Source organism: Brachypodium distachyon, chromosome 4 (genome assembly GCF_000005505.3).
Source record: "Brachypodium distachyon strain Bd21 chromosome 4, Brachypodium_distachyon_v3.0, whole genome shotgun sequence".
In the NCBI taxonomy this organism is placed as follows: Eukaryota; Viridiplantae; Streptophyta; class Magnoliopsida; order Poales; family Poaceae; genus Brachypodium; species Brachypodium distachyon.
In genome coordinates, this window is record NC_016134.3 from 42,450,483 (window position 1) to 42,463,431 (window position 12,949).

The window sequence follows — 12,949 nt, forward strand, 5'->3', positions numbered from 1 at the left end:
TGTGGCCGGCCGGCAGTTGCTAGTTTTGTATGAAGAAAAAACTTATTGCTCAAATACCTTGATATGTTATACGAAGTTGTATTGTTGGGGATAACAAGACCTCAGAAAGTATGATTTTTTCCATGCATGTGGGATGGTTGTTATAATCAACTTTTTTGTTTTAATTGTTACAGCTATTTCTTAGGCATGGCTGGTTTGGATTGTTCCTTGGATGGTTGTCTTCAATTCATAAGATGGATTTGTAGGAAATGCTTGCTTTGTTGATATAGTTCGGAGTACGGGTGTCCCATTCGTTTGTTAATATGTCTTAATTGGAACATGTAGGATGGCGCTCCTAATGGATCACTATGACATGGCTCACCGTGGGCGTTTGATACGGGATGAACAAATGGTAATGAGCATTTACATGTTGCTTCTTTTTGTCATTGTTTTGTTCCAAATGTGTAAGTGAGACGATCGTAACTTTAATTGCTTTTGTACTTGTTTTGTAGGATATTGGATCCCTCAAACTTCGGTCTCACGGTGCCTCCTCAGGCGCCATGTCTTACGATGAGCGGTACACACCGTTCATCTTGAGGACAGGGCTCCTTCCGTTCATCCATATGGTGACCCGGTCGACACCTTGGATGAACGCTTGTGCAATCACCGCGCTTGTCGACCGGTGGAGGCCTGAGACCCACACTTTTCACCTCCGGACCGGTGAGATGACTGTGACTCTTCAGGACGTGTCCATGATCCTGGCACTCCCCATTGGCGGGGAACCAGTATGTATCAATACGGCCTCTTCGGGATGGCGCCAGCAGATGGCGGATCTTATTGGTAGGGCACCGGAGGCCCCTGAGGACCCCGCTAACGACAGAGTGCCAACGGGCGCAACGTATACTTGGATAGTTGAGAACTTCTCCGAGTGCCCCGAGGATGCTGCCATCGAGGTGGTTGAGCAATACGCACGAGTATACGTGTGGTATGTCATCACACACACTCTGTTTGCTGACGGGGGTGGCAGGACAGCTCAATGGCATTGGCTGAAGGCCTTGACCGTATGGGACTCCAATTGGAGCTGGGGCACAGCTGCACCTGCCTAACTTTACCGGCAGGTAATTAATATTTCATTGTTGTTACTATGTGCAATGACCTGTGATGACATGTCTTAATTTATTTCCTGATTGCCTTTTGTTTTAGTTGGACGATGCTTGTCGTAGAAGCAAACCAGACAGCGGCATAGGTGGTTCACTGCTTCTACTGTCTGTTTGGAGCTGGGAACACTTCCCCGTTGGACGCCCGGAAACGTTGGCATTCAACGATTGGGACGATCACGAAGACCCGCTGCGGAGACCCACTTGGGCTTACAAGTGGGACCGTACGAGAGATAACTGAAACGACACTAAACTTCTGTACAAGCAGTACACGAACGAGTTCGACACTTTAACCCCTGAGCAAGTAAATATTGTTATTGCAGAAAATTATTATGATTTCCGTGCTATATGGTAACTGAACATTGCGATGCTTGTGATATGTTTAAGGTGGTATGACAGCCATATGGTAGTGAGGACGATTTCGGTCCCATTCGATTATGAGCTAAACCCGAAGTGCTTGGAAGAAAGACATCTGTGGTTGATGCGATGTCCAATGATATGCTTGTGGGCGGTTGAACTTCATCAACCACATCGTGTGATGCAACAGTTTGGGTTGTTGCAGACCAATCCCCCAAAGTGGAAGGACACAAACATACAGCTTCACGAGTAAGTTTTTGTTGTTCCCATTAAGTTTTCCGGTGTTACCTTTTTACCGCAATAATATGGTGCCTTCCAAATATTTGTAGGCTTGATAGGAAAAAACAGAAGAGCAAACAAAATTGGCCTAAGGAACATAGGGTGCATGTGGACAAGTTCAAAAGGTGCTTGGCCAAGATGGAGAATGGTGAAGGAACCCCCCAACGGCCGGCAAATCCTGATGCATTTAACAACTACCTTCGTTGGTATCTTGAGAACACCAGAGCGGAGATTTGCCGGCCCACATACAACCATGAAATTTTGGAAGATGACAACCTATTCAACGAGGCTGCAAACGCGGAGTACAACAGGCTTGTAAAGGATGGGAGGCAAACATCATATGCTAATGTCTTGCACTTTGTGGTAACGGTGTTATGCTTCTCCAGTCTTTTGTGCTTTTTGAATATTCTGTTGTTACACAATATTTTCCTCAGTTCAGCGTGATGAGATCAGGAAGGACACCGACAGAACCGAGATAGTTCTCGATGAAACTCCTCACGGGAAAAAGGGGGAGAGTACACTAAGGAAGTTTATGAAGGTGCATGCTTGGATGTCTTGTATTTGCATATATGTGAACCGATAAATCAATTTTTCATTTCTGAACAATACAGCGGCAAGGCAATAGGCTACGGCGGCTAGCCAACCTGATAGGAGGTTGACGTGACCCCGAGATGTCATCGTCAGCACTGTCTAGTTCGTCTTCACCCACCGATGTTGATGAAGATCTTCAAGATGACTTGTCCAATGAGGTTTGAATTGTGCTTACATTAATGCAATTGTCATGTCATGTTAAATCCATGACAAGGTTTGACGCATTTGTCTTACGGGCAATCGAATGCAGGAAGGACGAGCTGTGGAAGACGACATCACATTAGGTGATTATCAACGTTCAATCCCTAAGTAGCAGCGTGGAAACAAGGGAAAGGGACCCCACAGATTTACACCATCGGATTATTTGACGAAAAACAAGAAGGTGGTCGTTCATTCCGATAGTGAAGATGAGGAAGCGGCAGAGGAAGCTAATTTCAGCTCATGTACAAGGAGACGGATGAGGGGCATCTCCGAAGAAGAGCAAGAAGGAGAGGAAGAGGTACATGAAGATGATGAGGACGCGGAACCACCCCGACGGAGGAAGAAGAGGGTCTAGGAAGTAGATGTGTTTTTAGATAACTGTCATGCTTCTCGTTGGTGCTAATTGAACTGTTATAACTCTACTTGTTAAACTGTTATAACTCTATTTGGTGTGCTCTTAGACTAGTTGAACTGTTATAACTCTACTTGTTGCTCTGGTGCTAGTTGTGTATCTATTTGGTGTGCTCTGGTGCAATGCAAGAATCACCTTTTCTGTTAATGTATACATGGCACACTCTGTTATGTGAACTGTTTTTCTATACAGTTGGTAGACCTGTTATACTGGAACTTTCTGTTATGTAAAATTAATAGCTATAGCGCCTCGACACCAGGCGCTAACCTGGTAAGTGTAGCGCCCACATACTAGGTGTTATACCCAGAGTTAGAGAAATTTCGGCCACCAAAACGCTACTGGAACCTTCTGTTATGTAAAATTAATAGCTATAGCGCCTCGACACCAGGCGCTAACCTAGTAAGTGTAACGCCCACATACTAGGCGTTATACCCTGAGTTAGAGAAATTTCGGCCACCAAAACGCTACTGGAACCTTCTGTTACCTAAAATTAATATGTATAGCGCCTCAGCGCCTGGCGCTAACCTGGTACGTGTAGTGCCCTCGCACTAGGCGTTATACCCCGACTTAAAGAAATTTCGGCCATCAAAACGCTATTGGAACCTCCTGTTACCTAAAATTAATATGTATAGCGCCTCAGCGCCTGGCGCTAACCTGGTACGTGTAGCGCCCTCGCACTAGGCGTTATACCCTGACTTAAAGAAATTTCGACCACCAAAACGCTACTGGAACCTTTTGTTATCTAAAATTAATAGGTATAGCGCCCTACCATTAGGTGTTATGTGATCACTTACTGAAAATCCAACAACTATCTGCTGTTTGAGTGCAACAGATTGATAACAACACATATAAAATGTTCACACTTGGAATCTAAAATGTCCTGAATCAAATGGGGCATCACAACTCATAGTTCAATACAGATTACAAATTCTAATTCGTAGTTCATAGTTCAATACAGATTACAAATACGGCATTGCTGAACGAAATGTTGATTCAGGAGAAAGGAGTAAACTGCTAAACAAGAGTCTATTGGGTCGAACAAGGACCCTTTCCCTTCCTCTTCCTCTCCTTGAGCTCTGCTTCCTCCTCGAGTGCCATTTCGCGACTAGCCTCATGAACTAGCTTCTCCTTCCATTCCTTCTCCTCCCTCTCCCTCTTCTTGGCGGCTTCTTTCTCAGACCTTTCCCATGACTCAGTTAATTTCCTTACTTGTTCTTTCTTCCTAAGCTCAGCTTGTTGCTTCAACCAAATTTCCTGGTTCCAACTGTACATGTGTGCCTCAAATCTCATTCGAGAATTCTTTTGAACTTCCTCATTGTGCTTCCTAATTCTTTCCATCTCCCTCTCCCTTGCTTCCTGCTCTTTCACCTTCATCTCAGCTGCCTTCCACCACCCTGGCCTCTCACCCTTGTCCCCCTCCTCTTCATCGTCCCACTTAGGTGGCGCCTTCGAAGGTTAAGTACCGGCCATACCTACAAAATGTGCAACGTATATGTTAGTTTTGGTAACGTAGCCTCATAATGTATATATTACGGAAACAAATATGTAGTGGAATAAAGAAATTCTTACGGAAACGGTCCTGATAGGTATCCAATCATACCACCACCCCGGTTGACTGCTTGTTGCCTAGGAGCTTGAAATGTACGTCTCCCTCGTGTCCATCTTTGTTGGCTACGAGTGCCTCGTTGGCGACCTCTCCCTCGGGTACTTCCTTGTTGGTTAGAACCATCTCGTGTACTTCCTTGTTGGCTAACTCCTTGGCTAGGACCTTGTTGGCTACAACCATCTCGTGTACTTCCTTGTTGGCTAACCCCTTGTCGGCTTGGAGCTTGCTGGGCAGTACCTTGTTGGCTAACCCCTTGTCGGCTTGGAGCTTGCTGGGCAGTACCTTGTTGGCTAACCCCTTGTCGGCTTGGAGCTTGCTGGGCAGTACCTTGTTGGCTAACCCCTTGTCGGCTTGGAGCTTGCTGGGCAGTACCTTGTTGGCTGCCACCATGTTGGCTTGTGCTTGCCGCATTCCTCTTTGATCGTTTTCTAGATTGCTGGCTGCTGCAACCTGTAGTGTTGTGTCCCTCCACGTTGCAATCTCCACACCTTGATCTTTCAGAAGGCTCCTCGAATATATTGTTGCCCATTTCTCGGCGGCGCCACCACCCCATCCGTCCATGCCACCGCGATTGGTCAAAGCATGGGTGAAATCTACTTTCCCATGTCTTCCTTGTGGTATTGATCGAGTACTCGGACTCCCTCACGGTCAGCAGATTGTTAACATTCACATTTCTAAGTCGTGCCGCCGCCCGCAAATTTGAGCACGCGAGATGCAGCAACGATGGTCTCATGCACGAGCACTCAGATTTCGTTAACGAGACCTCGAAACTCCTGCCTCCATGTTGCACACCATCGCTTGTGCTGCCCCAGGCTCGTTTACTTGGTAAATCATTTGATCGTTGTCAAAGCATACAAGCTTTAAAGTGTGCGCCTTCCGTGACTGATATGTCAACCAATGATCAACCTTAGGTGGGTATTCGTAAGGCCTATTATGCTTCTTCCACGTACCTAGAATCTGCTTGGCGGTTTCGTCTGAATATTTCAGAAAGTACTCATTCAGCTTATCGAAAGTGTATTGAGCAATTGCCGTAACGGGCAATGCACGGACCCCCTTCAGCACATTATTGAAGCATTTCGCCATGTTACTTGTCATTTGACCGTACCTGTGGCCCCCTTCATCAAAAGCGCGTGCCCACTTCGACCTATCACCGAGGTGCCTAATCAGGAATTCATGCCCCCCTGAGCTGAGGTCCCGTGAAGCGAGTAATGCGTTTATCAAGTTTGTGAAATGCCGATCGGAGTAAGCCTTGCAAGATTTTTGAAGAAGGTCCGTCAGTTCCTTGTTCCTACATGCTCTAAAAAAGTTGGCACAAAAATGCCGCATGCACCATTGATGGTGCAATCAAGCATGGCCAGGAATGTCAACCTCCACCGCGTTCAAAATCTCTTGATGGCGATCTGATATGACACATACTTCCCTTTGCGGCGGTATAACTTTCGATCTAAGCAGACCCATGAACCATGCCCAATTATCGTTGTTCTCTACTGAAACCAATGCGAAAGCCAAAGGCAACAATTGGCTGTTCGCATCACAACTTATTGCGACCAACATTGTGCCCTTGAATTGGCCGGTCAAGAAGGTGCCATCGACGGATATCACCGGCCTGCAGTGCTGGAAAGCATGTATGCATTGTTCAAAAGCCCAGAAAGCACGGCAAAAAACCGCAAGGTTGCACCTTTGTAAGTCCTTGTTCGTTGGCCAAAAGGCTCGACCACATGAACCATGCCCGGGTTTGTATGCGCCGTAGCACCCAACAACCTTGGGAGACGGTTGTAGGCTTCCTCCCAGTCACCATACAACATCTTGAATGCGGCTTGCTTCGCCTTCCATGCATTCCCATACTTCACCCGGTAATGGAACAGAGTATAGACAAGCTCCATGACCGACTTAATGGGCATTATTGGAAGTGACTTGATGGAATTAGAAAGCCTATGAGCGATGAATTATGAGGTCAGCTGTCTATGATCGTTCTTGATCGTTCTTGATCGTAGGGTCATCTATGTTCTTGCCATCGCACAAGTGAGTTGCACAACAACCCATGATGTACCATTCGGACCCTAGTTTACGTGGCCTTGCACGGACAATCCATGGACAACGATCTTCGGCACACTTAACCGTGTATCGAATCTTGTTGTTAGAGTGGACAACCTTGTACGGTCGATGGTGCTTGACCGAGAACTCCTTTATCCACATCTTAAATTCCAGCAATGTTCGGAACCTCAAACCAGCCTTAATGCCATACCGGTATTGTGTCACATCTCGATGGGAACTTGGCCTAGGTCCAAGCACGAACCCTTCGCCACCGTCAACCACGGCCTGATCCGCCAGGCTAACATCACGGAACAATGTATACTTGGATCCCGGCCAGTTACAACCTTGAAAGCGTTAGCTTCTTTGGCTGTCAACCCATCCTCATCAACTTCTTCCTCCGGACCATCTTCATCCGAATCCGATGCAAATACTCGGTTAAATGGGATTTCAAGATCCATGTCCTCTTGCTCACAATATGCCTCCAAATCACCTACATTATTGTCATGCATATCATCGTTCTCCTCTAGCCACGGTTCAGGTTGTTCGTCTGTCATCGAGCTCGATGGTTGCGCCTCTTCATGTTGGGTCTCTTCAGGTTCAGGCTGACTCATTGTAGTCTTGCCAACATCGGCCTCAACATTTGGCTCAGTTCGGACAGGACTTCTTGCGCAAGAAGAGGAAGCCGCACTACGGTTCAGATCAATGTGAAAATCTGAAACAGCCTTTCTTGTAGCAAATATCTCTAAAGCTTTGTCTTGTGATTAGCCCACCGTCTCTTTGTATGCCTCCCAACGTTGCTCGGAAGATATGCGCATTGTCTTCCAACGGAGGTGCACTCCATACCCAACATTGTGTCTTCCCTCCAACTCTACCACGTCGCTTGGCTCCATCCATTTCAACTCAAGCCTCACTTCCTCCAATAGCTCGGCATAGGTTGGACTAAAATCGAACACCAAGTCTCGCTCCTCCGTGTCCGCCTTTACGTTGCCTCCCAAAAATGCCTCTTTGTCCACGTGATGAACATGAACAATTCTTGCCATCTAGAATATACTTAGAATGGAAAAAATCCATCAACGTCCCTGAGATAACTAATATCCAACAAGAAAAGTGCTACATATCTAAATACTAGACACCCTAAATACCATTCCATAATTCGGACCAAACATTCTTGGACAAGTACAAAAACTAGGGTTTGCCCCAAATCCACCTCGAACCCTAAATGTACAGAAATTTCTCGGGCAAAATGCGGACCAAACTGAGGGGGTCAGAGGAGAATACCTGGGGGGAGCAAATGCGACCGGAATCCACGGAGAAATCGACGAATCGGGGGAGAGATTTGGAGGGGAGGAACCGCCGCCGCCGCTGCGTTCTTACGGGAGAGGAAAAGGGCCGAACCCTTGTGTGCGTGAGCTTCTGGCCCGAACGGTTCGGCCGCTTTAGGGTACGGGGATATAACGCCGGGTGAGGAGGTGCTAAACTACTCGTATAGCGCCCGTGGACGAGGTGCTATAATGGCTTGCCGTGGGTTCCCGGCATCGCCACGCTGGCACCGGTTTAACGCCCGGACACAAGGCGTTATAGCGTAGGGCTAACGCCCAGTATGCGGGCGCTACACGGAAGGATCAGAATTGTGAAATAGTTTCGTCAGGAGTTCATATTTCAATTTTTTTTGTGTTTTGGGTCAATTTTGTCGAAATTCAGAATAGGATCAGGCCGAAACAAATCACACGACTCAATTATTTGTGCAGCAGGAATCAGGCCGAAGCAAATCCCCTCCCGGTGGGTGGAATTCAGGCATTGGTTCGACTTCGACCAGTGCCGAGTGCACGGGGAAATCACCGCGCCGGCACACACGGAGAAAGGCACCGCACCCGTCCCACACACACGCGCGCGCGCGGGGACAGAAGCCGGCTTCTCGTGGCAGTGGCACGCATCCCAACTCTCCGAACCCAAACCCAGCCGCCGCCTGCAGCGCTGCGAACCGATGCCCGCGATTCCCGCCGCCGCTGCCCCCAGCCCCGACGCCGTGGTCGCCCGCCACCACCTTCTCCACCCCGCCCCCATCTCTTTCTCCAGCAGCACCCGCCTACGCCTGCCCGCTCGACCCCGCGCCGCTCCCTCCATGTCTGCTGAGGCGCGGCCTGCCCCGTCCGCCGTGGCGCCGCCGGCGCACCCCACATACGACCTCAGCGCCGTCATCGCCCTCGCCCTCTCCGAGGACGCCGGCGACCGAGGTACGTTCCATGCTACTCGCTGATGTTCGTCCGATGTAAGCTCCGATTGCGTGCTGGTGCTTCTATATCCCGTGGCGCGGAGCGAAAAGCTTTGATTGCAGACTGCTGTTCCAAAGCGTTCCTCGGTATACCGTGATCACAGTTGGACTCGCGGACATCAGCCCGGAGACTCCAGAGATCGCCCTGTAGTTACAAGCGCTTGACTCTTTATTGACTCGCTGTTGAAATAGTGCGGTGACAGTGCTAGGAGCCTAGGATCGGTCCTTGCCCTTTTAACGCTCGTCTGAAACAATCATTTACTATCTCTCTCCCAAAGACCCTGCCTGGATTGAGTTTAATTTTTGTGTGCTCCACTTACTTAGCTCAAGCTTGACCACATTTTTGTCGAGGCTGTATTTTTTTAGGCAACTCTCACCTTAAGCTTGGCTGGCTGGCCACTTTTTTTAATCCAAATTCATGCAACCAGGATTCAGAGGTCAAGTGTCCTGCCAGAGTTGCTATTATTGTCTTCCACGGAGAAAGCAAATTATGATGGAAAAATGGAGAAATGGAATGGATAGGATCGATTTATATCCACCTATATACGATCTGCACTCTGGAAGAGCACCAAAAACTCCATTTATTTTCTTCTTTGTTCTCATCTAGTAGACTAGTAGTGTCAGCCTGTCAGGTGCTTCTTCCCTGTAACCAACTCGTGAGCATTCACATCTAACATTATCTCCATATTAGCTAAAGAAGTTAAGTACTACCACTTGGGTCCATCCAGTGAAGATAATCTCCAGTTTTATCTCTTCTCCAAGTTGCTATGCAATTTGGGCTCTATTTTATTTTGATCATTAACTTCTTTCCAGTTTTGAATGCTTGTACATACACCGTCTGTTGCTATGTGAATGTTCTAATTGGCTGTCAACACTTCCAGGGGATGTGTCATGTTTGGCCACCATACCAACTGATGTGAAAGCTGAGGCCACCTTTATTGCGAAGGAGGATGGTGTCATCGCAGGCATAAACCTGGCTGAGATGATATTTAACCAAGTTGATCCATTACTGAAGGTACTTCCAATGCATAAGTTGCTCATTTGATGTTTTCACAGGATATGATTCTATAGGTATCATACGTGATGTTGACTGTAACTGATGTTCCTTCTTGGCCAATTTTCTAGGTTGAATGGCTTGAAGGTGATGGAAATTATGTTTGTAAAGGATTGCAGTTTGGCAAAGTATATGGTAAAATGCCAAATGCCATATTTGACAGTAGTTAACATTTTAAAGCTGTGTTAACTGTTTTAAGTCTAAATATTCTTTCCCGCCATTTTCATTCTTTGTATTAAGGGTGTGCTAGGAGTATTATTGTTGCTGAGAGGGTTGTGCTTAATTTCATGCAAAGGATGAGTGGAATCGCTACAATGACGAAGGTGAAAGTGTCCATATTTGTAGCTTACGGTGTTCCTCCTCCCAGATGATCTCATAATTTTCTTCTATGGGCTTATATATACTTAATTCCTTTCAGGCCATGGCTGATGCTGCTCGTCCAGCATGTATATTGGAAACAAGGAAAACTGCTCCAGGTTTACGTCTGGTTGACAAGTGGGCAGTGAGCATACTTGTTTTTTTTTCCCTCCATTTCACCACTCTTGGCTTATTTATCCTTCCTTCTATTGCAAATTTTCTCATTCTTGATATACATGCAGGTACTAATTGGTGGCGGGAAGAATCACAGGCTTGGTTTATTTGATATGGTTATGATAAAGGATAATCATATTTCTGTTGCTGGGGGCATTACGAATGCAATGGTGTCTGTTGATCAGTTCTTGGAGAGCGAAAAGCTTGCAGTTCCTGTTGAGGTACTATTCACTGGGTTGCCCCTATACCATCTAATACGAATTTTCCATGTGACTTTGCATGTATATACTCATATTCCAGCTGTTCACTTCTTTTTTTCAGTGCGATTTGTTTGCTGTACCTATTTATCTGTAGAAATTGCTGTTATCTGGCAATAATCATATGCTAAAAAAACAAAAATACAGACAAATTAACAGGCATATCTTGACATTTATATATTTTACGAATCAGGTTGAGACAAGGACACTTGAGGAGGTTAAAGATTTATTGAAGTACACCGATGAGAACAAGACTTCATTAACTCGTATAATGTTGGATAATATGGTTGTCCCTCTTCCTAATGGGGATATAGATGTATCAATGCTGAAAGATGCAGTTCAGTTGATAAACGGTAGATTTGAGACCGAGGTATGAAGTTCAGCTTTCTAAATCTTACATTTTCATTAGTCCCCCCTCCCTCTTTCTTTTTGTTGTGACAATCTATTCTTGCCTAGTATACTCTCATTTCCTAAATTTGGATAAAATGGTGATGCAGAATAGTAGAAGTGAGTAACACTGCTCATTTCGTGTTTAACTTCCTAGGATAGCAGATGAGCTCCTTATAGGGTGTCTAATGATGCCTGCTTGTTGTATTGCTTTTTTTGTTGAGGGTAACTAGTTTCTCTGTGCGTCCGGGAAAAAAAACTGGTTTCTCTGTGAGTTTTGCTAAATGTGAATATTCCTTATGTTATTTTTTTTTCCTTTTCAACTATAGGCATCTGGAAATGTGACCATTGACACGGTGAAGAAAATTGGAGAAACGGGAGTTACTTATATTTCAAGGTATCAATACAGTTTCCTTTTTAATGGACAGCTCCTGTAATTTTCCGTTTTGGTAACTAATTTATAGATGAACATTCATATGATTAGACGTTGATTTTCAATCAGAATCGTTTGTCTAACCATTTCAACTACTTCTTGATTTGTTTTAGTGGAGCTTTAACACATTCTGTGAAGGCACTTGACATATCTCTTAAGATAGATACTGAACTCGCTCTTCAGGTAGGAAGGCGCACAAATCGTGCCTGACTTTACAAGTAAGTTCTATTTCCCTTGTGTAACTTGACCTTTATTTTCCTACTTACGGAGAGGTAATAACTCTATTTAGCACCAGGATGTTTTTTCTGGCATGGCTCACCGATTTATCAACCTGAGAAACATATGCTGGTGGTTATGTGTGTTCTAACTGCTGTACCGAAGGATACATCGCATTTATCCATTTTGGACCAACTCCACAATAATACAATATACAAGGGAACAATAATAGCCTGGACGAGCAGCTTGCGCCATCTTAGTGGACATGAAAGCTGGATGATCCAAGGAAGCAAAGCTGTAGCTTACAAAAGTTAAGAATCATGAAAAGGACTGACAGCCAGCCTTGGCAGGTGGAAACCTTTTTTTTAACGGAGTCTGGTGGAAACTGTAAATGGTTCCCCTTATTAACACCCTCTGACAAAAATATAGCAGCAATAAAATGAGGGTCAACTTTGTACTTTCTCACCTATTGTGGTGTGGTGGTCACTCGCAAAAAAAAAAAGTGGTGTTCATGATCTTTTTAGTAGTTCCGGTTCTACAATTTGTGCTGATTCTTTGTATCGATGCCTACTTTGATTCCACAGTCCTGAAGTTTTTCTAAATTGGCTGTGTAAGACGAGATTGTGTTGCGTAAACCTACAACATTACAAAGTTTGTTCTCTTTTATGTTGCATTATGCCATTGTACTGGTTGTTATTAGCATTCGCAAAGAGGAAAAGGAACGTATTTTTATCCGAAAAGGGCTGGGTTGGCGCAGTGCAGCCCACCGTTTTGTAAGTTTGCCACGTCACCAACTAATCAAATCAACACCGGGATTCTTCCCTACCGCGTTGGCGTTTCGTGCCGCGGCGTCGGTCGCTGGCTGCGTTGGCTCGGTCGTTACGATCGCACGAAATCTTCAGTCGTTAGGTCAGGCTTTCAGTTCTGGACTACAAGCCATTCGGGCACGCTTCGTGTGCCACTCTACCGCTTTCTTTGGGTTGCGTACTTGTGCTTGGTCAACCCATTTTTTGGGGGCGAAACCCGCGGTCTCACCCACGGTTCTCTCGTGGAATGTATTTGCACATGACGTGTCATGCATAAGACGGGTGTTTAAGCCTGCGCTATATTTTTGAGGCTTTCATCACGCCCGGTTAAGATGGTACTACAGTCTACAATGCTTTTCAACTTTTCGAGCCAGTTT

The 12,949-nt window shown here is 45.8% G+C and overlaps 2 protein-coding genes and 1 pseudogene across 3 annotated transcripts; 2 read left to right on the forward strand and 1 right to left on the reverse strand.

Moving 5' to 3' along the window:
- The first annotated feature begins 325 nt into the window (after positions 1-325).
- Positions 326-2,676, forward strand: LOC100829531 (annotated as a pseudogene).
- A 1,326-nt stretch (positions 2,677-4,002) lies between these two features.
- On the reverse strand, positions 4,003-5,143 carry LOC104585141 (golgin subfamily A member 6-like protein 7). Its single transcript, XM_010241138.1, has 2 exons — positions 4,577-5,143; positions 4,003-4,422 (listed from the first exon to the last, which is right to left on the reverse strand). Exons 1-2 carry the CDS (start codon positions 5,141-5,143, stop codon positions 4,003-4,005), a joined length of 987 nt encoding a protein of 328 aa, XP_010239440.1.
- A 3,342-nt stretch (positions 5,144-8,485) lies between these two features.
- On the forward strand, positions 8,486-12,432 carry LOC100832195 (nicotinate-nucleotide pyrophosphorylase [carboxylating], chloroplastic). Of its 2 annotated transcripts, none has more exons than XM_003578560.4 (10): positions 8,486-8,850; positions 9,770-9,903; positions 10,014-10,077; positions 10,183-10,265; positions 10,361-10,444; positions 10,542-10,694; positions 10,924-11,100; positions 11,447-11,514; positions 11,664-11,768; positions 11,840-12,432. In XM_003578560.4, the coding sequence occupies exons 1-9, from the start codon at positions 8,601-8,603 to the stop codon at positions 11,758-11,760; spliced, it is 1,110 nt and encodes a 369-aa protein (XP_003578608.1). In that variant the 5' UTR covers positions 8,486-8,600; the 3' UTR covers positions 11,761-11,768; positions 11,840-12,432. The 2 variants fall into 2 exon arrangements, with proteins under 2 accessions (XP_003578608.1, XP_010238478.1); XM_010240176.3 differs by having other exon boundaries at positions 8,487-8,850; positions 11,846-12,432.
- Positions 12,433-12,949: the final 517 nt, after the last annotated feature.